Source organism: Platalea leucorodia (genome assembly GCF_965183815.1).
Source record: "Platalea leucorodia genome assembly, chromosome: 4".
Taxonomy (NCBI): Eukaryota; Metazoa; Chordata; class Aves; order Pelecaniformes; family Threskiornithidae; genus Platalea; species Platalea leucorodia.
In genome coordinates this window covers 93,626,062-93,652,592 of record NC_138826.1, presented here as the reverse complement: position 1 = coordinate 93,652,592, position 26,531 = coordinate 93,626,062, and the positions used below count along the sequence as shown (strand labels likewise).

Here is a 26,531-nt window from a genome sequence, read left to right as displayed (position 1 = left end):
ATTATATTTCAGATGGATAATGTTGCTCTTAAAGCCCTGTGTGATACTCTGAGTTACGAACTTTAAATGAACTCAGAAGCTAGCTGTTTTTTCTTAAAGTTCTCAAAATAATTAAAAAATTAGCAGTTCTTCATGAATTAAACTTCTTGATGCACTTCACTGATGCTCTCCACTATCATCTGTATCTTTTCAATAAGTAATAGTAAGCTTAACCTTTAATGAAGACAAATAAAACTTGTAACTAAGCTTTAGATTGATTTATTTTTAGAAAAAAATAGTTTGAAAAATCTGATTTAAATATAGTTGGAGAAATGGGGTTTGAGGTTGTTGTTAAGTGGGATCTCTTGGTTTATTTATTTATTTTACTATTAAATTTGCAGGCTGAGTTTAGAAAAGGGTGTTTTGTGCATTTCAAGACTCATACTATACAATCTTCTGAATTTATTGATGAAAGTTTTTCATGTAGTGGGGGACACCCCTATATTTGCGAGCACATTCATGATGAACAACATTTAAAAAATAATTTAACTTGTTTGGTGTATCCTGATGCCATGTAGATTAAACTTGAAAGTACATTACTGAGAAGTAATTTGGAATTCTGCTTGTATTAATATTGTTTAAAAAAAAAAAAAAGGCAAACAAACCAAGCAACCCAGGAAATAGAAATTTTCTTCCTCTTTCCTAGTGGACTGGTTTATTTGTATCCTGTTTCTTAAACAATGCTCCTTATTTGTGTAAAATAGGCTAAATGACTTTTTTTTTCCAGTTAAAGGGAAATGTGTTGATATGGTTACTGCCATAGGAACCAAGCACAACATGACAACTAATGCTACCATAGTAGAATGTAAAATATGAAAATTGTAAGTAATGTGATCCTTATGACAGGAAGGCTATCCATGGTTTTTAAGTACTTTTCCTACTCTTAAATAATGATACCGATTGACCTAGTTTAATGAAAGGGGTAGGCTAACATCAGTTTGCTGAAGAGATGAACCACAGCTTTCATTAATTTTATCCATGCTATTGTTGACCCTATTTACATGTTATGTAGAACTGTTTTTATTTTGAGGGCTGCATCTCTTTGATTCTGTTTTAGTTACAGGGAATACCTTTATTGTGTTTTTATTAATGTTTTTAAAAATAAAAATACTATAAAGTGGTTTATTCAAGAACATTTTTTAGCATCAAGTACACCTCATGTATTACCAAGTAGATAACTAACCTAAGTTTCAAAACTGTGTCATTTTGGAGCTCAGTAATTTTTACATTGTGTGCATTTCCTTGCCACTTCTGCTCTCCCTGAAAAAGATGATTGTGTGCTTGAAAACAGGCAAAGAATACTAGTGTATTGAAATAATTGTCGTATTATTTTATCATGAAACAATATAAATAGAGAGTTGAGAACCTGTTCTTACCTAAGATCGAGTATGGTGGTGGTTAACTTGTGGTTTACTTCTTTGGAACTTGCAGAAGATGTCAAAGAAAAGGAAACCTGTTGTTAATAGGCAATTGATGTGTTCAGTCCTTACTTCCACTAGAAATTTTGTAGTCGAAGATGTTAAGAACACTTGAGTTCCTATATTGTGCCATTTCTTAATTTATAAAATAGCTGAATGCACTTCAGCATGTGTTAGATACTTTAGATATTTAAAATATAAATTACATGGTTTTTTTCTTCCTTTACATAATCTGAAATAAAAGCAGAGAATTGTAATATGACAATAAATCACTATAAAAAGGGCCATTCTTTTGTTTGTGTAAATATGTCAAATCTTGTTCTTGGTTATCTTGAAGCATTTTTTGTTTAAATGAAAAGCTAAAATACCTGTATTGATTTAATCACAATTCCTGTGCATTTTCAGTTTGAAGCGTTCTGTTGTTAATACGCACAGACACTGTTGTTAACCCTTGGAACAGAGGGGAAACAAAAGGAAATCAGTTTCTTCAGAATTTAATTTTCATTAAAGGAGTTAAAAATGTAACTCAAATTCTATATTCCTGAGTCTTCAAACAAGCAGAACTAGAAAGTTTTTTCACTCGTAACTTTTCTGAATTTTAGGGGCTAGAAATGAGCAAGACCTGAGCTGGTTTCACTGTAGGTGTTCATATCATTCTGAAAATGACAAGAATAGTGGCAATGCCACACTGCAGCTGCTTGAAATATCTACTGCTGTAGGCTCTTCTACAGAAGCTCTTTTTTAAAGAGAGAAAAAGAAATGAAAAATGGCATTGATTAAGGGGAATTGATTGTTACTTAATAGAAGGGAATATGTAGAGAGAGAACTCAATGCTCAAGAGATTCTTGGAAGGGGAATAAAGGTGACAGGAAGAAAAGCACTTCTTGCCCCACTAATTTCTTTTGTTGCTGTACGGGTTTTAAGCTTCTAATATGTAGTAGACAAAGACTTTAAAGGGTTGAATCCTTAAGAGACATCTTAGTAAGTTTTCTTGAAAAGAATCCCAAAGGACTTCCATTTTTATTCAGGTTAAGTTCTAGTAGTAGTGCCATCATCACAGTAAGGTCTGATCACCTTAAGGTAATTCTTAATGCAAAGTGTTGTATGTGGTTTGTTCCTTCCATTGTGATCTTTCCAGAGGGTTGGATATTATTACTGGATTAATGCTTTTTATGCTACTTAAGGATTTACTTTTTTCCCCAGCTGTTGCAAAGCATGATGTTACATGTGAGCAGAAAATACTGAAGAATTTATTTTTAATTATAAATAAGTCCACCCCCCGGCCATGGGCAGGGACATCTTTCACTAGGTGAAATTGCTCAAAGCCCCTTCCAACCTGATGGTACCATTTACTATTATTCAGAATTTATGTACAGTGTAGAAAAAGGCTCTGAGGGGAAAGAGGATAACATTTAGATTATGAACTAGAAAATTGTTTGTTTACTTTCTTATATATTGCTTAATCTAGATACGAAGTGAATTTGTTGCTTTCCAGAATGAACTTTTTTCAGTCTTAGAAGTACCTACTCTCTGCCTCTTAAAAAGGTACACTGTATGTTAATTGCAGAGAACTTTTCTTCCCACAAATTATTTCCATTCAAAATAATAGCAATACAATACACCATACTGGGTTTATGCAGGATTTGAGAAGGCTGGTCAATCCACAGTGGAGGATCGGGTTTTATCTCCTCTAAACCCCAGACCACCAGCAGGGACTCAGTATCCTCCAAACCTTTTCTAATACTTAATATCTGAATATTCTTAATACTGTTCTCTATTTTTTAGGCTTCCTATAAAAGAATACAAATTCTCTTCCAGTATGCTCAACACGTTTTTAGTATCTGTCTGCTCAGTTTTAAATAAGCTTAGAGTTTGGGTGGTTTTAGTACATATTTATTACATATTTCACAACAGCATTGTCATTGAGTAATTGTTTGATAAAAGTAGGGTTGTTGTTTTCGGTTGTGTTTTTTGGTTTTTGTTTGGTTTTTTTTTTCCCCTTCTAATATCCAAAATTTCTCTTTCTTCTGCCTTTAAAGCAATTTGCAATGATTATCTTCGGTGCCTGAGCTGGGTATTTCCCAACAGGAAATCTGATCTTTGGGCTTTATCTGTGTTCATTGTGCCCATTTTGCTCTCTCTCTTTTGTCTTTGTGTATGTTCTAATAGCTTTACAGTACAGTTATACAAGGCAAAAATAAAATGCTTATAAATTCTTCATGATTATTCTGTTGCTGGTAATTTTAAAATCTTCTCCAAAGGAGCGACACTTCATCTGTCGTTCAGCTTTCCCCATATTGTATCAGAATTAGTGTTAAGCCAGAGGCCATCTGTGTAGCATTCAGTGTTTCTCTGGCTATATCTATATTAGTGAATTACGTGTGCCGGAGGCTAATTGACACAAAATGGCTCAATGTCCGTAGTCTTAGCCCCAAAACAGGGTCGCTATATCCAAATTTACTTTTGGGAATGGTCCCCTGACCAAGGGTAGCTTCTGAACAATGTCTTTAATTTGCTTGAAAGAATGCTAATTGGCCTGGACAGAAATTGTTTCAGGCCCTTTAATAACAATTTAGTATTACAGGCAGTTCATTTCCATGCATGGGAATGCTCAGCACTGTTGATTTTACTAGTATAGGTATGTAGCCGTTACAACTTTAGACAGCTAAATTGATATGTTACCTATTTATCATCTTCTCTAAATTTGTACTTAGCTGCATTCTTACAATACACTGGGATACTTTAAGCCCTCTAACTGCATATTGTTATGTGATCAAAAGATGTAAAATTAGTCATTATTATTTTAGTTTCAGTCTGGATATGTCTGTGTTTATTTAAAACATACAGATATATTTAAGTTGAACGTTTTTATGAAGGCCAGATTGCATTCCTTCTTACAAGCTAATTTCTGGTAAGATCTTGAGATAAAGAAGGGTCTCGATCCCAAGGCGGCTTTTTCCTCTCCACGTAGAACTTAAAGAATTTATGTTCCTATTGTGCAGAATCCCAGCATGATCCTCTTAATCAGATTTTTTCACTCCATTCTCGCTTTTTTTCATGAATATTTGATCCATCTGCGAAATTCCTCAAGAATTAATTAATTTTAATGTTTTTGTTTGATTTACCACATAAATAGGGACATGTAAACTAGTACATTTGCTTTGATTATGTGGTCAAAGTGTGGAATACAGATTAGTAGAGAAATTGTAAATAGATTTAATTGCAGGAAAGGACTGATTCATAAGATGAAGGCAGAAAAGTGCAACTGTTAAAATTGCTGATTCTGTGCAGAATCTGCCAATGAAATTACAGATAGTTACATGAGGTGAAAAAATGGCACAGCAATTTTTAATAAAGACTTGTAGATTCAGTAAATTTAAGAAACAGCCTATAAGCATTAGAAATCAGTAAATTCTATTTTTTGTTCTGTGTTTTATGCTTTTATTTAGTAACTGCTGAATAAGGCTGGAAGAAGTATTGTGGAAATGTTTATCGTGGTGGCTGGAGCAATTGCCAAAATCTAGAAAACCTATTTCTAGACTGCTGTTTTCATGAGATTTGAATCTACAATTACTATTCTCTTGTATAGTATCCTTCTAATTACCAGGCTTCCTATGGGAACCTTATTGGCCCTTCTTGTCAAAGTAGTGCCAGAATGTAGCAAAGAGCGTGGATTAATAACAGGCCAGGGAGAAAGCACCATTTTCCAATCATTAAGATAGTACTTTGCCTGTGTAGAGTCTGGACTTTGAAGCCTCATTCTAGAAGCTGCTGATGTGTTTTGCATTAAGAGTGTTTGAGTAACATGCATAAGCAACGTTTCTGTTGGCATAGTTATAATGAAATATGCAAATATGAGGTATAAATTTTTTAGTGTTTTAAGTCCCCAGAGTATTTTTGTCTTTTCACTGCAGTCTGAAAAGTGTGTAATATTCCTAAATTTCAGAAACATGCAAGATAAGTATTTGCAGTTGAAAAGAAGTATGTAAGTCTTTGCAGATGAGACAGATTCCGGTTTAGCAAAGTGGTTTGAGTAAGTGTATAGTTGTAAGTATGTGATGTGAGACCATTCACATATTGTGATATTTTGCTAGATTACGCCTTTATAGGAGAAGTTTATTCTGCATAGCCAAGGCAATGTGAGTGACTTACCTTCCGTAATATTGTAGATATCTGTGTTATTTATAATGGTTTGAGAGAAGCTCAAAGAACTGGAAATTCTTGGTAGGATAAATTCTTTTCGGGGCATTATTGCTGTGTAAATAACTTTTGTGTAATGGTTAGCAGGCAGAAAATCAAAGAATTTACTTCTCAGGTACAAAAAACCCCGGTCTAGTTTTTCTAAAAACATTAATGAAGTCCTTGAAAGTGCACAAGGGAATGGTTCTTAGGTTTGTTGTGCAAATACCAGCCCTCTTTATTTACATATTCGGTAATGGAACTGTGAACTAAAGACAACAGGGAATCACCTCCTTAATTGTAGGTACTACAAGGTCAGTTTGCATCTTGAATTTGGGGAAAAAGCTAAGACTGAATTGCCATAGAAATTTTCTCTTTAGTGGGAACAACTCTTCAGTCAATGCACTGACAGAATGTTGTATTTCTGTAATAAGCGTTTCTTTCTCCACTTTCTTTTGTGTTACCTGAGGGGAGGAAAAAAAAAAAAGAAACAAAAGCAAAAATCTTTCTTTAATTTAAATTTCATAATAGTTAAATAGTAAACATGAGTAGTGGGCAAATGAATCTATACCTGTTTATAATGCATATAGTTTTCTTCATATAGTTAATTATATATTTGTATGTTGCCTATATAGCTTTATAGAGTCAGTAGGTTTTCCAGCCAATTTAACAACTACTCGTGTTCACCGGTCTGAAAGTTAACGCAACTTTCTACATGATGTATGTTAAATGTGTACACATGTGTTTGCATTAAAACGTCTTTATGTATGTAGCTCCTTCTCTCAAATACTTCTGGAACACTTGGTTGTTTAATCTGCAGTGGTCAAAGCCCATAATGTGTTTAAGGTACTTTTTCCTTGTTTCTAATCTTGTGAGCGACTATTAGATTTTTAGCTTTAATATTTGGCAAAATATGAGCCACTGTTCTTAATGGAAGTCCCCAGCTTTAAATCATGCTCTAAGTTATCACACTGTGTAGGAATGATAACTTTGTGTTCTGATTTTTTTTAAAATAAGTCTTCTTTTATGTATATATTTATACATATATTTAAAAAATATTTCCTCTTTAAATACACTTATTAGATAAATATGTCTGTTTCTGTCGAAACACCACCCAGTCCTAGGATATGTTTGTGAAAGAATGCATGTTTACAAGTGATTTTTATTTTAGTATTTACTTTGACACTTGACTTAGTGACCTAAATAGTGTTCACTGAACAGAAGTTTTTACGTTCTTTGCAGGCTCTGTATTACAAGGCATACTGTGTATAACTAATGCTATGTAGGAAGCTGTATTTAGTTGAAAGTATTATTATACTGTATCACAGTACATCTTACAGTGTAGAGACATTCACTTGTATCACTACCGGCGTTGCAGCGGATACAGGAATACTGAAAACTGTTGTAGAGACTTTCCTAATATGGTGGCATTTGGGATTTCAGTGGCTACCTGAAACTAGATGGCTGGTGTGGGTGATTGATAGTACATTATTGTGACTTGCTTTGGGCAAGCCACACAGTGCTTAGTTATAGTTTCCTGCACATGCCTACGGTGATTCCTAACACGTGGTACCGTTTGTATGAGTGCATCTCTGCCATTCAGATACTCTTGCGTTCAGGCACTGTGGGGAAATATAGGTGATACTGTAGATTTTTTTTCAAAATAGAGAAACTTTGGGGGTTTTCTAGAATTTATGAGCATGTTATGGAGATAGCAAAAAATCGTGAGGATTCTGATGTTTTGTTTGAAGAGCTAAACTCAGACTGCTGTGGTACTTGGCAGACTTGGTGAGCCGTCATCCTAGATGGCAACAGAATGACTATAATATTAGGAAGATGAATACATCTGGGAATTGCCTTTGTTGAAAAGTTAATTCCCAGATACAGACTGGAGAATTAATACTATTAATAATGGTACAGCTCAGATATTCCTGGATGTGAAGCCCATCAGATCTAATGAAACAGCTGCTGAAGCAGTAAGAGGTGATGCTGGTTTTGAATTGTTTTGGCACGCAGTGAGAATGCAGTAGAAGTGTTAGTCCTGGAAAATAACTGTGGACCGCAGCTGTGGATCACAAGTGGATTCAGTTTAAATTAAATCTAAAATAAATGAAAACAAGCCTGTAAGTGAAGGATCTTAATTTCGAAAGAACAGGTGTTAATACGTTTTGGTGTTAGTTACAGCATAGTAGACCAGAATTTAGTTGCTTAACTGTCAAGACTTTGTCAAATGGGCCTACTGCTTTTGCTGTGTGGAGACTTTCCCTGTGCAGTCCTGCCAGATTTGGCCACAGGATTTAAGAAGGGTTAGAGGAAAGTTAAAGGAATGTAGAAGTAGGAGACCCAAATTTGCTTTCAGCTACTATTTCGGCTAACAAATCTTCATGGTGAATGAAACTTTTGCCTTTTATTTTAGTACTTCTTTCTCCCTCCCCGCTCTTTCTGTAACAGCACAGAGTTCCTCTTAACTTAGAGATGGGCAAAATATCTGTTTTCTTTTCGTGTTCTCAGTTACGCAGTGTATTTATCATAATCTGTTGAAGTCCCTGGTAGTGCAGTTTTTTCAGAGGCTTGTGTTGTCGTCCCCCAGCCTTTTGAAGTTGCACTCCAGCATACACGCATCAGTTGGCTAGCATATGTCTTCTATTATTTTCCTTCTAAACTGGAGCATTATTAATATGAAAGCATAAAATAGTATCTTAATTTTTCCCTCTTAGTCTTCCCATAGATACACATTTTCAGTGACTCCAGAATGATTTTTTTTTTTTCACTTAGAAGCATTGCATCTTTTTCTTGTTGTTGTAATGTCTAACAAAGTGAAACTTCCAGGACTGCTGATGCTCATGAATTTTACACTTATTTTTCTGACAATAAATAATATATCTTGCCTTAACAAAGATTCAGAACTTCATGAAGGCACGTATTTGGTTTTCTTCTGTTTGCAAAGGCTTCTTGGTAGGTTAAGAATTATTTAACCAAATTTCAAGCAAACCACAAATTGGACCGTCTATCATGTAGTCTCACATAACCTGTGTTACAGAATGTTGTTAACATATTTAAATTCCAGTGTATGCAATTGCAGTTTATATGTGCATCTATATAAAGGACTTGGACCAAGTTTAATCTGCACAGGGCCTTCCCAGTTCACCTAGCGTGTGACAGAACGATGTCAGGGTGGAGGCTGGAGTTGTAGAGTCCCTGGTATGGTGCATATGGTCAGATGGGACTGCATGGGAACTGACTCTGGAACAGGCCAGCCCAGGCTGGAGGACAGTATTCTGCGGCCACGTAGTGGAGCACCAGGCCAGACATTTGAAAAGCACAGCTGTTGGAGTTATCTGGCAAGCTGGCCAAGTACAGCGTTAAGAGTCTTGATTTGTCAGCCTGTCTTATTAGGTGGTCACAATAAGCCAGAAATCAAACAAATACTGCTGAGAATCTTATGTGGGGGGTTTCACTGGGTGCCTTATGTGAGATACTCAGTTTCTGAGTTAGACAATGTGAAGATGGAGAACACACAAACATTGTTTTGAAGGATTCAGCTGCAAGCATCAATTCTGACAATAATTGGAAGTTAACTGTTGACTTGGAATTCATGGTGCCCATGGGGCTGAGGAAGAAAGCCCTGAAGAGATTGCTGATGACACTGGTGAAACACTCAGATACAAAATCAAGTTTGAGGCAGCTTGTTGGTGTATGCTAGAAGTTTTAGCAGAGCCTTGAAGTGGGTTGTTGAGTTTGGCATTTCCAGGAACTAGTTAGGTTAACTCTTGGGACAGGTGTTTTGTAAGCGAACATCTGTGAGATGAGTAAATGAGTTAGACATTACTTGGGGCAGCTGCAGCAGCAGAGTTGTTAAGTTCTAAGCAGGAGTTTCATTCCAGAGTGTGGCATCAGTATCCTCTGTGTGCATTAGCAGTAGGAGAGTCGAGCATAAGCGCTTTGGCCCTGCTGAGAAACAGCCTTCTCTGTGATTAAAATACTGCCTCCAATTAGGGTTCATAAATAGAATCAGATTAGGATCAGATTTTCAAGTAATTGTAGCAGGCGCAGATTCGTGGTTTAGGACTGTAATGGATTGTCTGATAAAGATGTTATCTTCTTAAAAAGGTTGCAGCTTTTGATTGGCACTACAGGTTCACGAGTTGTCTTTTGTAAAGAAGTCAGATATACAACTGGGTAAACCACACATGAGTGCAAGTACCAGTGTGCTGCATGTATCAGGGAGGAATGTTATTGGAAGCCTGAGAGGTATTTGGCTTTTTTTTTTAAGTTCAAAATCTTATAATAGTAGGTAGCGTTTATTTTTTTTTTCCCCTGTTGCCTCCAATATTTTTAGTTACTTTTATTGTTTTACCCAAGCATGGACCCCTGTTCTGAAAATTTTCTAGTTGGCTTAGCATTGCCACCATGGAATTCCTTGGTTCGTCAGATCAGGGCAAGAGTCATGTCGAATTAGGGGTAAAGAGAGACAGTATGCAACAATTCGCAGTTAGGGTGACACAAACTGGAATATGGAGTAGTGTGAAATCCTTATTACAGGAAGGATTTTGTCTCATTGTTATCTAGGATGTTGGTGTTGATAGGATTGCAAATAGGGAGAGAAGATGCAAGAGAATGAGCAGGAAGAACATGTCGGTCTTGCTTCGTAAGGCAAGGCGTTCAAGCTAACAGAATTGGTGCAAGTTCATGTTGTTGGTCCCCTGCTAATAATGCTGCCAAAAAGAGAGTTTTGGGAAAGATCAAGTGGAGAGCTCTGGTATGAATGGTACCTGCTTGTCCTTCACCTGAATTCAAAGATAAGGAATTGATAGTTGGACTGTGATGGTTGATGCTGTCTTCACTGTTTTGCCAGGCACTGGCTTAATATATATTTGGCAAATTTACTGTGCCCTCGTATGGGGAGCCGAAATATCCAAATAAGCCAGATGTTTTATACCAATACATAAAATAAGTTGACAAATACTAAGGGAGTATGTGGTATACTCTAAATTTTCAATTGGAGACCATCATAATCTAAAAGTCTAGATGCTTTTTTTATTCAAATTCTTGACTTTTGCGAGAAGCAGATTCAAAAGGTACCAGAAATGTCCCCGAAACCCGAGCTTTTGGTATACTGTAAGCCCATTCAGGGCTACTGTTGATAGTAAATTCTGGATGCCACTAGCTGTACCTAGTATAGACTTCCTTTTATTAGTATTTTTTTCCCAAATATCTGAAAAGAAGCCTGAAACTAACTTGACTGAATAAAAACCTGTGTTGTTATTTAAGTAAGTATTTTTAACGGACAAAAATATTAGCCATCTTCATAGAACTTATTTTCTCACGGACCTGAATGAAACAAAATTACTTACTGAAGTTCTGTCGTAGGAACAGAATGTGTAATATGTGAATTTGATTTTCAAAGGGATATTATCTTTTGATTTCCAACTCAAGGGATCCTTAAAGGAACCAAGTTTTCAGAAAGCATTGAAATCACTTGCCCTTCAAAAAGTAGCCAGCCTTCACATGTCTCTGGCAGCCCATGTGTTTTCCCATATTTCAGTACTTTGCATATTCTGTAGTTCTAGCTATTCCCCAGATGTGTGTGTGTGGTTGTTTTTTTGGGGTGGGGGTTGTTTGCTTGCTTGTTTGTTTTTTTTCCAGGGGGGAGTGTGGTTTGGTGGGTTTTTTGTTTTTGTTTTTTTTAAGTCAAGCTTCTCAGAATAGGGGTGTGATCCAAGCTGAAAGGAGGGAGTGGCTGTAAATTGCCACTGGGAATTGCATTTCAGTTTCTTGAATATTTTGAATCATGTGCACTGGACTAACACCAGTTCAAGATGCCATGCTAACAGTGTGGAGCACCTTTCAATGTACGTACAGAAGACAGTTTTCCTCGTTACTCCATTCTCACCGAGGCTTCAACACAGTACTTGGCTTTTTTTTCCTCAGACGTCTTTGAAACTTTTATATCCCATATACGTTGCTTGTTTCATTAGTAGTTTTGTTCTGCTCCTTCATTTAGTCAGTTGCTTTAGTTCTTTTTCATACATATTAGCTGCATCTTTCTCTTGCAGGGCCTCATTGTTCAGTTGGCGTTGAAATTAAAAGAGAAGGTTGGAAGATTGAGACCTGTGTTGTTGATGTATACTGCCTGTGACTTTGCTAAATTAAGGAAGCATTCTGAATTCCTAAAAACCTTTTTCTGTGATCAAAGTATGCATTTCTAGTCTATAGCTACAGATCTAAGTTGTTTTGAAACATGAGATTAGCCTTTTGTAACTATCTGATTGTAATTTATGAGCTTTTGCACAACTGTTTTTCAGTAATAAAAAAGCTCCATTTATTATTGTTTAATTTCTTGTATCTTTAGAGCAAGACCTGTCTTTATGATAACTGTTCTGCTGTTTGCATAGTAGCTGTATGCCAGACTGGTAAGATTAGAATTTAAGACTAGTAAAGCTCATTTACAAGCTAATTTACAAAGCTCCTTCTCTGCACTAAAATTCCAGGTCATGCATTCTCTCTGCAGCAAACAAAAGGAGGGTTTGGAGGATTGAGGTCTGTACAGCTGTCTGTAAACAGTTGGTACTTATATAGCATAAAGGAATCATACTAAAGGAGTCTGTTAAGGTCTGGTTATTATTGTTGAAATTCAGTAATACAATGCTGTTAAACTTGATGGATTCAGAAACAGTGAAACATCCTCCCTGTAAACTAGCAGTATTTTAAAAGGAGTAAGTGTATGTGTTAGAGGTGGGGAAGGTCTTCCTATTTGTCATGTGGTGTGTTTTTTGTTTTTTGATTTTTTTTTTTTTTTTAACTTTTGTAACTGAGGTTTTGGGGTTGTTGGGGCCTTTTTAAATTTTGTTTCATTGCTTGTGTTTGGTTTTTTCCCTCAGCAAACTTGATTAGTTTGCGGTGAGATAGGAAAGAGAGCATGTTCTTTGAAGAGGTGGAACTTCAGTAAATTGAATAACAACAAAAAGAGCTGAGAATTTAAGAAAGTGAAGTTGGTACTTGCTTTGGCATAGGGAAAAATTAGATCATCGCTTAAGGTTGATTTGAATCCTGGTTTGCTATGAAATACTTATAAGATGTTGGTGAGAACTTTGAGAGAGTTGTCAACACTGAAAAAAATTACGACCACTTTAGTTTGCAAAGGTATTTTAATTTATACACAAAATTTTTCTAACCCCCCAAAATTTCTTAATCAAACTGAGTGGGAAAGAATGTAATTGATTTTGGAGAGGGAAGAAGGAAACTAGATTTCGAAATTTCAGACTTTTCTGTGTTTGGCAGAACTGTTTTAACACATTTTAATAAAGTAGGTATTAACAGAGGAGCACATCTAGGATATTCATATTGTTCAGCTCTGCTGGGACGTGGCTTTAATAAAAAGCATAAGGTTCAGTATTTGTATTTTAAAGTATGGAACAACATGGATTAGTTTATGATATATAAGGCGCTTTTTTTTTTTTTTTTAATGCTTTATGCTTTAATAGCTGTTCATTCTTGGTAAAATGGACAAGTCCAGAAAAAGATGGTAGTAAATTTGCACACTGTGTTTTGAGTACTGTATGTGTTTCTGTATAGGGATTTTTACTTCATCTTATTAAATATTCTTATGAAATCGTATATTCAGTAATGAATCCTAAGCTTAAGCTTTGACTCAGACCAACAAATATGAGGAAATTAGATCCAGCCACAGCACTTCAAAAGTCCCATTAGACAAGCTAAGGCAGTGTAGCTTCTGTCAGTGTAGAAATGGCACATGCGCATCATCTTCTTGCCATCCTCAGCTGTATACACCTGCTGATTCCCCTGCATCAGCTCTCGTATTCATCTGACCCCTGTTCAGTTGGAAAAATCAGTGGAAAGCCAACCTAGAATCCTCTTTGTTTGCTAAATGAGGTCTCTGGAGAGTGAGAGACTGGATGGTCAGAAGGAGGGAAGGTCAAGTTGTCTCTGAGCTACTCCTTTAGGTCTTGATCATAAACACACATTTATGTAGGATTTGTTTAAATTGATTTGGTTTATTCATAGATTTGATTAATCTGATTCAGGACTTCGTGAAGGCAGTACCTTTTCCTCGACGTGTCTTTTCCTCAATTTCAACAGCTTTTGATGATCTCACAGGAGTACAAAGCAAAAGCTTATGTTTGTGCATGTGTAGGAAAGATCAGTTCTAGATTTTCAGGTTTCCTTTTCACGTGGTATCAGAAGTTAGACCAGTTTTGTGAAATCATCTTTTCAACATTGGTCACCTCAATTACAGTATAAACTCATTTATTCAAACCATGATGACAGTGATGATGACGGACTGAGTTATTGAACTGTTTGAAAGACAACGAACAAATGCTGGTAGCAGAAAGAAGTCTAGGCTTTTGCAGTGAGCAACATTTAACTAAAAGTATTTTAATTGTTCCCATGGTTCAATTTGGACCGGGGTAAATTGGAAATATTCACAGAATCACAGAATACCTGGTTGGAAGGGACTTCAAGGATCATCTGGTCCAACCAAGAAAGGCAAGAAAGGCAAAAGCACAGTCTAGACAAGATCACCCAGCACCCTGTCCAGCCGAATCTTAAGTGTCCAATGTTGGGGAATCCACCACTTCCCTGGGGAGATTATTCCAATGGCTAATTGTTCTCATTGTGAAAAATTTTCCTCTTGTGTCCCGTTGGAATCTCCCCAGGAGTAACTTGAACCCATTACCCCTCTTTTCCATGCGACTCCTTGTAAAAAGAGAGTCTCCATCTTCCTTGTAGCCACCCTTTGAATACTGAAACATGGTGATGAGGTCTCCCCTAAGCCTTCTTTTCTCAAAGCTGAACAAACCCATTTCTCTCAGCCTTTCCTCATATGGCAGGCTTCCCAGTCCTTGGATCATCTTTGTGGCCCTTCTCTGGACCCTCTCCAGCCTGTCCACATCTGTTTTGTATAGCAGGGACCAAAACTGGACACAGTATTCCAGGTGTGGCTTGACAAGCACTGAGTAGAGTGGGATAATGACTTCTTTATCTCTGCTGGTGATGCCCCTGTTGATGCAACCCAGCATCCAGTTGGTTTTCTTTGCTGCAGCAGCACACTGCTCACTCATATTGAGCTGCTTGTCCACCAGGACCCCCAGGTCCCTTTCCACAGAGCTGCTCCCCAGCCAGGTGGATCCCAGTCTGAGCTGCACTCCTGGATTATGTTTTCCCAGGTGCAAGACCTTACACTTGTCCTTGTTGAACTTCATAAGGTTCTTGTTAGGCCACTCTTCCAGGCTGTCCAGGTCTTCCTGCAGGATGGTTCTCCTTTCCAAAGTGTCCACTTCCCCACTCAGTTTGGTATCATCATCAGACTTCATCAGGGTACACTGATGTGGTCCTGCGTACTATTAGACTTGCACATAGTTCAGGATCCTGCACAACTGTGTTCTTTCTCAGGATTTTAGAAGCCACTATTAAGCTTATCTTAAAATACCGATGACTAATGTGTACAGATGGGAATTTAGCCTGTCAAAATACATAAGCCACTGGTATTTTCTCAGTTCGTAGTCACTACAATATTTTCTGGGTTCAGAATGGTCAGAATAGGGAAGAGATGCTGGTCGGTATGTAGGCGTACATAGTTCAAAACAATGAGCCTTAAATAAATGCTTCTGTCACTGGAAGAATAAAATACTTTCTAGATGATTTAAAATCATGGATTTCTAGCTTTCACAATTGGAGATGAGTGTTTCATTCCAGTAAACCTTGTTTTTGTAGCTGTGTTAAGGTATCTACACAGTTATTTTGAGAAACTGGTAGAGATAAGCATGAGGTCACAGGACACATAAGATTGCATGGTGCATTATTCACCAGGCATTCAGTTTCTGACTGTACACTTGAATGTTTGGCTATGCTACTATAGCTTCGTGCTTTTTAAAGTCTTTTTATCAGTTACATTCCACAGTGTGTATTTCTCTCTTCTCGACTTCTAAATTGCTTAATCCCATACTATATTTAATATTAATCTCCCATGCAGAGCTTGAGAACGGCTCTGAATTGAGCTCCAACATGCTCTCCAGTGTGTGTGTGTATACACATACATTTTATATATATCTATATATATAAACACCCTACTTGTGTTAATTGTTGTTGTTTGTTGTTTTTTTTTAAGTTATCCTAAAATGTTTAAGAAGTTATCAAGTAAACAATAATATGGAAAATAGAAATTGTCACATCTAATCTTCTTGTGTCTGTGTGTGATTGCCATATTCAGTGTTCAGTGATGCAATGTTCATTTATAGGGTGTGTAACATTCATAGATAGTGGAAGGAAATTTTTTTTGTTTTTAAATAAAGCTTGAATACTAGCAGATAATAAAGCAGAATAAAGCTGTGGTACTACCTCTCTGATAAAATGCAACAAGGAAATAAAACAGTAGAACAGTTATGTAATTACTTAGGTCAGGCTCTCTAAATGACCATTTTAATACAACAAAATATCAGTTCTTTAGAAGGGAGCTGCACTAATTTCCCCCCCCCAAGTAATGTCGTTGATGCTTATATGCTGAGAATCACCCATTGCCATATAGAAGCTATGGATTGTATTTGATTTTAATCTTTGGATATAAGCTGTAAGGGAAAGGAAAGAAGGAGGATAAAAGGATAAGAAAAAAATAGTGGAAGAGAAGAATTAGGATTTAGCTTTAAAAACCTGTGCATAGGAGAGTGTTGAGTTATGAGTTTTTAAAAGTTATAAACAATTTTGTAGGATTTTACTTTTTTGCAGATTTTAAATTGGGACCTCATTAGTATAAATGTGCATTTTTAGTTTAAAGATTAAAAAAACAACCATATTTAAATTTAATTTTTAGTCCCTAAAAGCAAATGATAATGCAGGGAAGATTTTTGCTGACTCCTTAACTCACTGAAGAATCTATGTAATAAGGATGGCGCTGTAGCAGTGGTTCACATAAAAAGAACATATATAGTGCTTTGGATATCCTGAACATTAGTCAGACACAAATCATAGTTGCATGTGATACAGTGCACCATGATATGCCTCAGTAACTCTGGAATTTTTTCCTTCCTTCTGGAATGTACCAATTTCTTAACAAAAAATATATTTGCTAATATTTTAAAGTTATGGCTACATCACTGATATCTCACTTCATGAAATAATTACTAATTTAATGCATCTGAAATATTCCCCAGAGGTCAATGGGAAAACTGTTTTATTTAAATCTTTCTGATTCACCATGAGTTAATGACTTCAGTGTCTACTGACAAAAATGATACCAAAAGCTTGTTTTTTTTTCCTAATATATTAAATATTTTTAGCATATACAAAGAGGAAGATGTTTTAAATGATTGCCTGATTACATAATATTTTTATTATGATTTAATTGACTTGCTATTGTCAGTTTTCAGCACAATGAAAGTTTGTAAATTTAGGCAACTTTTTGATCTTGGAATAATTTCATGAAGGGTTTTGCAGTTATGTATCAGTGTGAAGTTAAAGCTACAGTGGGTCTTTTAAGTTGGCCTTATATACTGGAGTGTAAAAAATTTTGGAAGTTACAAATTTAATGCTAAACTAACTGTTAATTGAGATAATTAATTTACCAAGCTGATTGTTTACTTTTTTTATATGTAAATTCTGTGCTTGCAGTCTATTCTGTGTACAATATATCAGAATTTTTTTCCTTAAGGGGTTCGAAGGGATTTCCAGTAGTCATTAGTTGCAGCCATGGCTCAGAACTTCTGATCCTGAATTGTTGCCCTCAGTATCCCCGCATTCTCGTACTCTTCGTGTAATTGCTAGGACTTGGTATATCATTTCTCTTTAAGTCAGATGAAAAGAAATAAGTGTTTTTCTGGACTTGACCTCAGTATATGTATTGGTAACCTGCACAGAGTAATTTTTATGATGCTTCCACCTGCAGAGTTACCCTGGGTAGCAAAAGCTGATTTGGGAAAAATGGACTTAGTCACAAGAGGGCTCAACAGGTTGCGATTTAGCTAGGGATTGTTGTTGAGAAATGTGAAGAAATTTAATATTTAAACCCATAATTCCACATATCTGCATTTTCTGTATAGCCTGTTGTCAGTCTGACTAACGTTTCATGTTTTATACTACTTTGATTATTGTTTCCAGTAAATCCCCGTGTTTGTACAGTTTGTTTCCTTTGGCAGTTCAGCTCTTGGGGGATGAAGGATTTAGTTGTGCTATATATATTAAAAATATTTGCTTTTTTTATTCCAGTTATCTAGAAAAGTATGAAAAAGTCCATCATTTTGGGGAGGAGGATGATGAGGTACAACCAGGCAATCCAAAGCCACAACTTCCTATTGGTGCAATTCCAACTTCCTATAACTACCAGCAACACAGTGTGTCAGGTAAATTCTTGTGGAAAAGTGCTATTTTTTCCATACACATACGTGTGTGTGTGCGCGTGTGTGTGTGTGTATTTGGACAGGCTACAGAAATATTGTAAATTTAGCTACACACTATTAAAACAATCAAATCTGTGGGTCACTCAAATTATTAATTTAATACATTCAAAAACCTCCTTTCCATTGTGAACCAGAACAAAATAAATCTGAAAATCCATAAACTATTTGTCTTCTTTACGAATGTTTCTCTTTCTAATTAGCAGGGCTAAATAGTTACTTGTCTTGAAACAACATACCTTGAAAATTCACAGATTGTGTTTCTATCACATCAGTCATTTCTCTACAGAGCCAAATACCTGAACTGAGCATACGATTTATTAATCTTTAAATGCCAAGGAATAAAGCATGTGCATAAGGAGCCAGAATCGCCACCATTGTAATTTAGAGACCAAAGTATCAATCTTGAACCAATAAACAAGTTAGAAGCCGGTGGACTCTGTGGAATGGATGTGTAATTTGTTGTGTAGAGAAAGTGACTCCAAATTGTATTACAATTCTATTCTGCTTTAATTAAAGTTTGCGTTTTCAAAGCTTTTCTTTGGGAGAACATACTGCAGTATTGCATTCTGGAGATGATGAAGGAATTAATATTAACTAGAAAGGTACACAGCTTAGTAGAATGTGTTCAGCATTTTGGCCAAAGACAAATGGAAAAAATAAATTGAATACTGTAAAAATGTGTTAAAACCTACAATACCTTATTAATAAACTTTTTTGAAAAATACTTATAATTCATTATAATATTGCTTAATGTATCATCTGGATATTAATTAGTTTAGCTGTGAAAATGTTGTTTTAATTTTTTTTTCTTATTTAGATTACCTTCGTCAAAGCTATGGGCTGTCTATGGACTTTAACTCACCAAATGACTATAATAAATTGGTGCTTTCACTGTTATCTGGACTCCCAAATGAGGTGGACTTTGCAATTAATGTATGTACTCTTCTTTCAAATGAAAGCAAGCATGTTATGCAGCTTGAAAAGGACCCTAAAATCATCACTTTACTGCTTGCAAACGCTGGCGTGTTTGATGACAGTAAGTATATATCAGTTTTTGCAACAGAAAGAGTCAATACCTGTTGTAGCATCTTTCACAACCCTTGATAATTGAAATGTTTATAATTTATTGCACTGTAATATATTTATCTCAAGTTTGTTTGTTTTTTTACCTTGTCCACAGTTTGTTTTTAACTGACATTACAAATACCTTTTAAGTTAGGTAATTTAAAACAGAGTTATTTAACAGTTTAGTGAAATGTAAGAATTTAGTTTTTCAGTTATAAGAGTTTAATTGTTCAAGATGCTCAAGTTCACAACATTGGATTTCCATCTGCTTGTATTGTATTATTGCTTTCTTCTGAATTCGTAGGACTGTGCTGACTTTTCATAATTCTTTTCTAGTAGCAGTCACAAATTTAAAAATTAAAAAAGGGCAGTCTGAAAACAATGACCCAGTAAGATTTTTATCCTGATAATTCACTACATGTTCGACTGTAGTGAAACTCAGAATACAAAACTCGAGGGATAAAAATCTTAATCTGAGTTTCAGAATTACTTAATGTGTTAGCACATAAATTTTAAAAGTCTATTCAATCAGATTACTTCAGTATATGAAATAAATTCTTCTGTTTGACTTGTTCACTGTGCCCTCCGTGCCAAGTTGTTCCTTGTTAATTGCTTGTTTGTCTTTCTGTCAAGAAGAGGGGAAAAAAATAAGTTAATGCGAACCATCCTAAAATCGTAACAGCATAGCTCCTGTCTTGTGGTGGCGAGGAGGAAGTATTTACTGGTTTTATGTACTGATTTTTTTTTTTCTTATACTGAATTTCAGAAATTAACTCCCATACGAAATTGCTCAAATGAGCTTTTTCAGCTAAGTATATTTAAGTATGCGAGTACAGATGATCATATCTGTTTGAGTATAAATCTGCTTTGCATGTGTAAGCACAAACATAGTATGGTATGTCAGAGATTCTGTTTTAAAATTCTGGGGAAGAAATCAGTGTTAGACATTGTATACTGTTTGGGGGTTTTTTGTTTGTTTGGGTTTGGTTGGTTGGTTGGTTTTTTTGGGGGTTTTTTTGTGTGTTTGTTTTTTTTCTTTTTAAATCATTAGCATTTGCTGGAGCGCGTCCAAAGGAGGGCAAGGAAGTTGGTGAAGGGTCTAGAGCACAAGTCTTACAAGGAGCGGCTGAGGGAGCTGGGTTGTTTAGTTTGGAGAAGAGGAGGCTGAGGGGAGACCTTATTGCTCTCTACAACTACCTGAAAGGAGGTTGTAGCGAGGTGGGGGTCGGTCTCTTCTCCGAAGTAACAAGTGATAGGACGAGAGGAAACGGCCTCAAGCTGCGCCAGGGGAGATTTAGGTTGGATATTAAGAGAAACTTCTTCACCGAAAGGGTAGTCAGGCACTGGAACAGGCTGCCCAGGGAAGTGGTTGAGTCTCCATCCCTGGAGGTATTTAAAAGATGTGTAGATGTGGTGCTTAGGGACATGGTTTAGTGGTGGACTTGGCAGAGCTAGGTTAACGGTTGGACTTGATGATGATCTCAAGGGTCTTTTCCAACCTTAAGGATTCTATGATTCGTTTTTATGTAATGATTTGTAGCTTCCCTCTCCTCCCCCCAGTATTGCATTAGCATTCTTCAGCTTCTCTCTTACATTTTTGATTTGTACCCATGCCATTCAGATATGGTTAGATCTCAGTCATTTGGTGTCTGCATCAGCCCAGTCACAAGAAGTTTCAAAGAAAAAATATTTGAAAGGAAGCTTCAGTGAAACTTAGATTCCAGGATGCTCGCTGTCTAGATTTTTGAGTTTGCCATCACTCTTCTGTTCTTTTGATGGAACTGCTATGGACTTAGGAATTTATGAATAATTTAATCAAGTTTTGTATTGCTATTTCTTTTTTTTTTTTTTTTTGGATGTTGCAAAAGTAGACAGTGTTTTCTTGAGTTTTTAACTTGGACTCTGAGCACAGGCTTGTTCCATAGCTAGTCTGTATTAGTATTTCTTATATTGAAAAATAGCTGAGGTAAAGCCAAGAGGAATGATGAGCATGTAATGGGCTTGCTCTTTTCATTCCCTAGGGAAAACTTCATTTTTATCTCGCCTGATCACATCTTCTGGATAAATCCAGGGAGTGTCCTAGCAGCATTAGGAGACCTAATTGGGACAAATTGGGGAAAGAAAGGGGGAGTGTGTTTACTTATTTTTGAAGCATGAAGCTTCTATTTGAAATTCTTACATGCTTTTATATTGTAAATAATGAAAGTAAATCTGTCAAGTTTGGTGATTAAATGGAATCTGTAATTGGCAAATTCAGGTAGTATGAAAACGCTGTCACAATGTTTCAGGTGTAAATAAATGATAGCTGATGAACTTTATTTAATGTGGGTTTTAGATTTGCCTTGTCTATAATTAAGGTTTTATCATTGTTAGTATTTATAATGCGCTGCTTCTAGGTAACAAGAAAAATATGTCTGTCTTTTTCCTTCCATAAAGTTTGAGATTACAATTATATTGCATGTGATGGGGCAGCCCCAGGGGTTTGGGGATGTATAGTATCTTCAGTTTGGAGTGCTGTGTAAGCCCTGGTTTGGATTCTCTGAGTTGAAAGCTGATGTGGTCTTGGAATTGAGATTTACAGCATTTTGTTCAAAACAATAAAACATTGTGAACCAAAATGTTTAAGTGTAACTTAGATGTGTCGTTAGTTCATTCCAGAACTATTGCAAGACAGAGTTTATTTTTTTATTGAGTCTTTGCTGCTTTCGGGGAGTGATGATTAGAAAATTTGTGGTAGTGGCTCCACCAAACACCCAAGAACATCCATTAGGCTTTCTGGTTAAATATTGACTTTCGATTGAGTGCTGTCAAAATCTCACTACTACTATTAGGTTTTTTAGAAAAGATTAACGGGAATTTGTTTAATTACTAAAGTAGCGTTTACAGCTTATACTGTGTTCATGGAAAACAGTTGTTGATGTGAGGTTGAAAATTGAGCAGTCATCTTGACTTCTGGAAAAGGGCTATGGAAAAGTTTCCTATGTGTTTTTTAAAGGGTTCACAAACTAGTCCATTCTTTATGGACTACCTAGTCTCAATTTAGACTGTAAAACTGCAGTAGCAGTTAATTAAATGACTACAGACATTTCAGTTGCTTTATGTAATTCAGTACAGGACTTTTTTTGCGAAGGGGAAACGCTAGAAGAGTCTGTAGTGTTGTTGAATATTTAGTTTATGGATTAGTAAACAGTCAAACAAAAATGTTCATTTTTTTACTAAATTTTGCTTTTTATGCTTAAAGCTTTAGGATCATTTTCTGCTGTGTTCGGAGAAGAATGGAAGGAGAAAACTGATAGAGATTTTGTTAAGGTAATTTAAAAGTTATTAAAATAATTTTGAACTGCATATGGCAAGTATCAAATCCTTTAAAAAGATAGAAAATTATAAGATATACTAGCATATGTCTTTTGAATTACTCTCAGCTTTATTCTTTTGATTTAAATATAATAGGACACTAAATCACAGTTGTCGTAATGTTTGGATAAGCAGGAAGAAATGTATTAAGAAAAAATAGGTGTAGGGAAATGAATGAAGATGTTTTATGTTTCTTTGTATAAGAAAATACGTGTGAGGAAAAGGAATACTGGCCAACATATTTAGCAAGAAAAAAAAATGCTAAAACTGGCCAACATATTTAGCAAGAGAAAACAATGCTGTTTTTTTAAAACTGCCGTGATCAGTAGAGAAACATGCTGGATTATGAAAATTAAGTCCATAACATAAGAAGCATAGGACAAGTTCAAGTAAGTTAGCAATGTTGCGAGTTTGTTCGAGTTAAAATATTTTTGCACAAGGCTTTTTTATCTTTCCACTAGAGGGCACGATCTACTGTACAAGTAATGAAATGAGGTAAAAATATAACTCAAGTTTCTTTGTGTAAATGCTTCCTCTTTATTATAGGTCAGCATTCTGAGGTGAATGAGAACATGAAATATATTATAGCTGAAAGAGGTTCGACATTTCAGCATATTTGCTATGATATACAGTTCCCTTAAATTGAATTTCAGGTGATGATTTGTGTGGCTAAAATAGAAGAAAGCTAGATTAAAATATATTTTGATAACTTATGCTTTTTATTAAGTAAAAACGTGAAGAGATAAGCTGGTGAGTTCCTTATGAACTCATAGCTAGGTTTCTGCTCAATTTCTTATTTGTCTCATATACTGAAATGTCTTACCAGTATTATAGAGAAAGAAACCAGTATTATAGTATTATTTATTAGCAGCTTTTTCCATTTGTCTTTTGTTTTATTTTTATGTAACTCAATTTTGGGACAAGTTGGACCATACTAGTGTTAGTTAAATGATAAGTATTGCTGAAATATCAGTGAGTAGATTCCCTAACCAAAATTGCCTAGGTAAAGTTAAGAACAAAAAAGGTAAGCTCTCATATTTGTTAGTATATGAACTTGAAAACGTGGTTCAAATGTGCTGAAGGTAAGTATAAAAAATAATGCTTCATAATCTTTGTTTCCTTTTTCCATTGAAAAATATGTCCAGAAGTACTATAGGTTGTGTTTTGGTTTGTTTTTTTTCAAAGCACTTAGCACGTCTGTGTTGACTTCACCCTAAACTGTCACAGACTGTTGCTGATCTAGAGCAGCAACAAGCACCACGTCTAGATCTGTAAACATTTAAAATTACACAGAATTCTAATTTATTATATGTTCATTAATTATATAAACTTAAGTAATTGTGATAGATAAGGACAGATGGTTCTGATAAATGTTTTTAACGAAGTGTTAAGTAGAACCACTGTAACTGCAATAAGGCTTACTAATAAGAAACTTGGATACTCTCCAAGATCTATTTTTGAACATTACAACATGTATAGTACCACTCTGTAGTGAATGCTGCTGAAAGCATGTCAGAAACTAACACCAGATCTAAAAATATCTCTAATGCCAAGAATCCAGATTTTTCAGATCTTACTTCAAGCATTTGTTTGACCCTATTACTGGAAGTAATTTGCTGTGTATTGCAGCTGTGGCTGTGTCAAAACACAAATCAGGGGAAGCATTATGGGAGCTTCATGACATAGGAGAGAGAGATTTGCTTGGCAGAGTAGAGATTGTGTATGGTTTTTTTTAATTTGCTTTTACAGCTTTAAGATTAATAGAATGGCTATTGAATGTGTATTCCTCCTTTCATTGTTCACATTATCTTTTAAAAAACTTTGTTTGTTTGTTTTGTTTTGTTTTTTATTTTGCTGCCACTTGTTTGTGTCTTGATTTGGTAAGGTTATCATTCCAGTTTGTTTCTCTACTATAATGTCAGGAGATTAGAAGTTTGTGTAAAGATGAAAATGGAGAAGAGTTTTTAAGTGGGAGAGGAAAAATGCAGAATTATGAATTAAAGTATAGTGATGGCATGAACACACGAATGGTAGAGATTCATAGAAATTACGGTAGGGAAAGCAATTTCTTAAACGTGTGAATTCTAAACTCCTAGGAATTGAATTGATAGAAATTCTATTGAGTTTGTAAACGTTACCCTCAGACCATAGTGGAGTTTTCATGTGTTGGAGTTTTGGGGTTGAGGGTGAGGCAGGGGTGGCTGGGAAATATTACAAATCTTGAAGCTGTTGTGAAAATGATTCTCAGGGTTAAATTCAGGATTCATAGAGAAATCAAACTTGGATTCTTGGCAATTGAATGTTAGTTTAAGTGTTGGTATGTCAGTTTTATGCAAAAACAAAAAAAACGCACAGAAAACCAACAATACCCCCCCCCAACTTCCTAGTCTTTGTTAGCTGAAAATAGCTCTTCAAATGCAGTAAAACAAATATAATTGATCTATGAGATATGTTCAGAATATTTGGCATTTCATCTTTGTAGCTACTCTTACTAACTTTTTCCCAAGGTCCTCCTCCTGCTTATTAAAATGTATGAACATAAAATTGGAAATTTTGATCTTATAGAGGCATTTAGTTTCTGTATTTCAATGTCTTTATACAGACATTGCAGGTAATTTTAGAATTACATATTTATACTAAGATGTTTTGTGGAAGTTTTTAATGTTGCTTAAAATAAGCTTGATTTACTTTTTAGTCTTTTAATTATATTAGTATTTTTAAATTAGTTTTCAAGAAAGAAAAATGGCCATATGTTTTTCTTCATTATTTTTTCTCTTCATTCTACTCTTATCTCTGCACAGTAGGCGTGGTACAGCATCACCTCTAGTATTTCTCCCACTCTTAAATATCTGTGCAATAACTGTTGATTGTTTGGTATTCAATTAGCTCTTGCGTTCTATATTAATTTATTGTAAAGGATTTGTCAATTGTCTCAGCACCAATACTTTGATTTTTATATTTTACTGTTCTCCAATTTTGACTGAAAATCATTCTACTTTATGTATGCGGTATCATGATGTTTTTCAGAACAGTCTACTACTTCAGTAATGTCATATTCATGAGCAAAGGAGTTTGCCTATTTAGTTGTGTTCTCCAGCATCACTGTGGCTGTTCCAGTTGAAGGTGAAGATGTAAAACAACGTGTTTTTTTTTATACTAAACTTTGAGGGACTCAATTACTCAAAACTGTTTGGAAAATTTGTAATTTCCATTGTTACCTGCAGTGCTACGTATTTTCTCACTTTATACAATGATTCCCTCTAAACTGAATCAAATGTCTTTACTAGTCAGTGAATCTGTTCCATTAATGGTCAGAATTTGAATATCATTTTAGTTGAACCTGCTGTTACACCTTATAGCTATGCTAATTTATTGCTTTCTCCCCTCTTGATTTTTCCTGGTGCTGTCAATAAGCTTAAATCTCCAGTTGGATGGAATGACTGCATGTCTTAAGTATTGGAACGACTTGGAATGACTGGCATTTAGCCAGTGATCTTGTATCTCTTCTTGTTTTGTTCAGTCATCCCCATCCACAAGCTCTGATGACATTCTGCTCAGGTGTTTTCTCATCTACTCTGGAAGCTTTCCCATTTTTAACTGTTTCATTTCTCCTTGAATTTCCTCATGTTAGCAAGGTTCACTTGTGTGTATAGTTTGTCTTTCAAGAGTGACTTATTTATGTAGCATGCTTATGATCAGATAGATTTAGCTGTTTTTCCAGGTATTTCTTCCATGTCTCCAGCAGCTGCCCACTCTCTGATGTAGTATATGAATAATTGCATTACATTTCTTCAATGCACCATTAATTTCTGTTTACTTCAATTTAAGAATTTGGATGTTCTTGGACTTCTTGAGGCCTCTTCTATCTGTAGAGTTCCAAAACCCGTGCTTATGCAGTTTTTGTGCTTGCTTTATTGCTTTGCATAATGCTTTACTTCTCTGGTTTCCTTTTTTTTTTTTTTTTTTGTGAAGTTCTTATTTTGTTGTATAACTCCTTCTTCTTTGTATAAGTTTAATAATAATTTGCTGTGCATTTATTCTTTGAATCTTTCTCAGATAGTGTGTA

At 35.5% G+C, this 26,531-nt stretch overlaps 1 protein-coding gene across 1 annotated transcript in view; it reads left to right on the top strand.

Annotated features, from left to right (window-relative positions):
• Positions 1-26,531, top strand: part of ARID2 (AT-rich interaction domain 2) — a 109,160-nt gene that overhangs the window by 42,608 nt on the left and 40,021 nt on the right. The window contains exons 4-6 of the mRNA XM_082309845.1: positions 17,856-17,989; positions 18,864-19,082; positions 22,353-22,420. Coding sequence (XP_082165971.1) covers positions 17,856-17,989; positions 18,864-19,082; positions 22,353-22,420 — 421 coding nt within the window. The remainder of the gene's footprint in view (positions 1-17,855; positions 17,990-18,863; positions 19,083-22,352; positions 22,421-26,531) is intronic.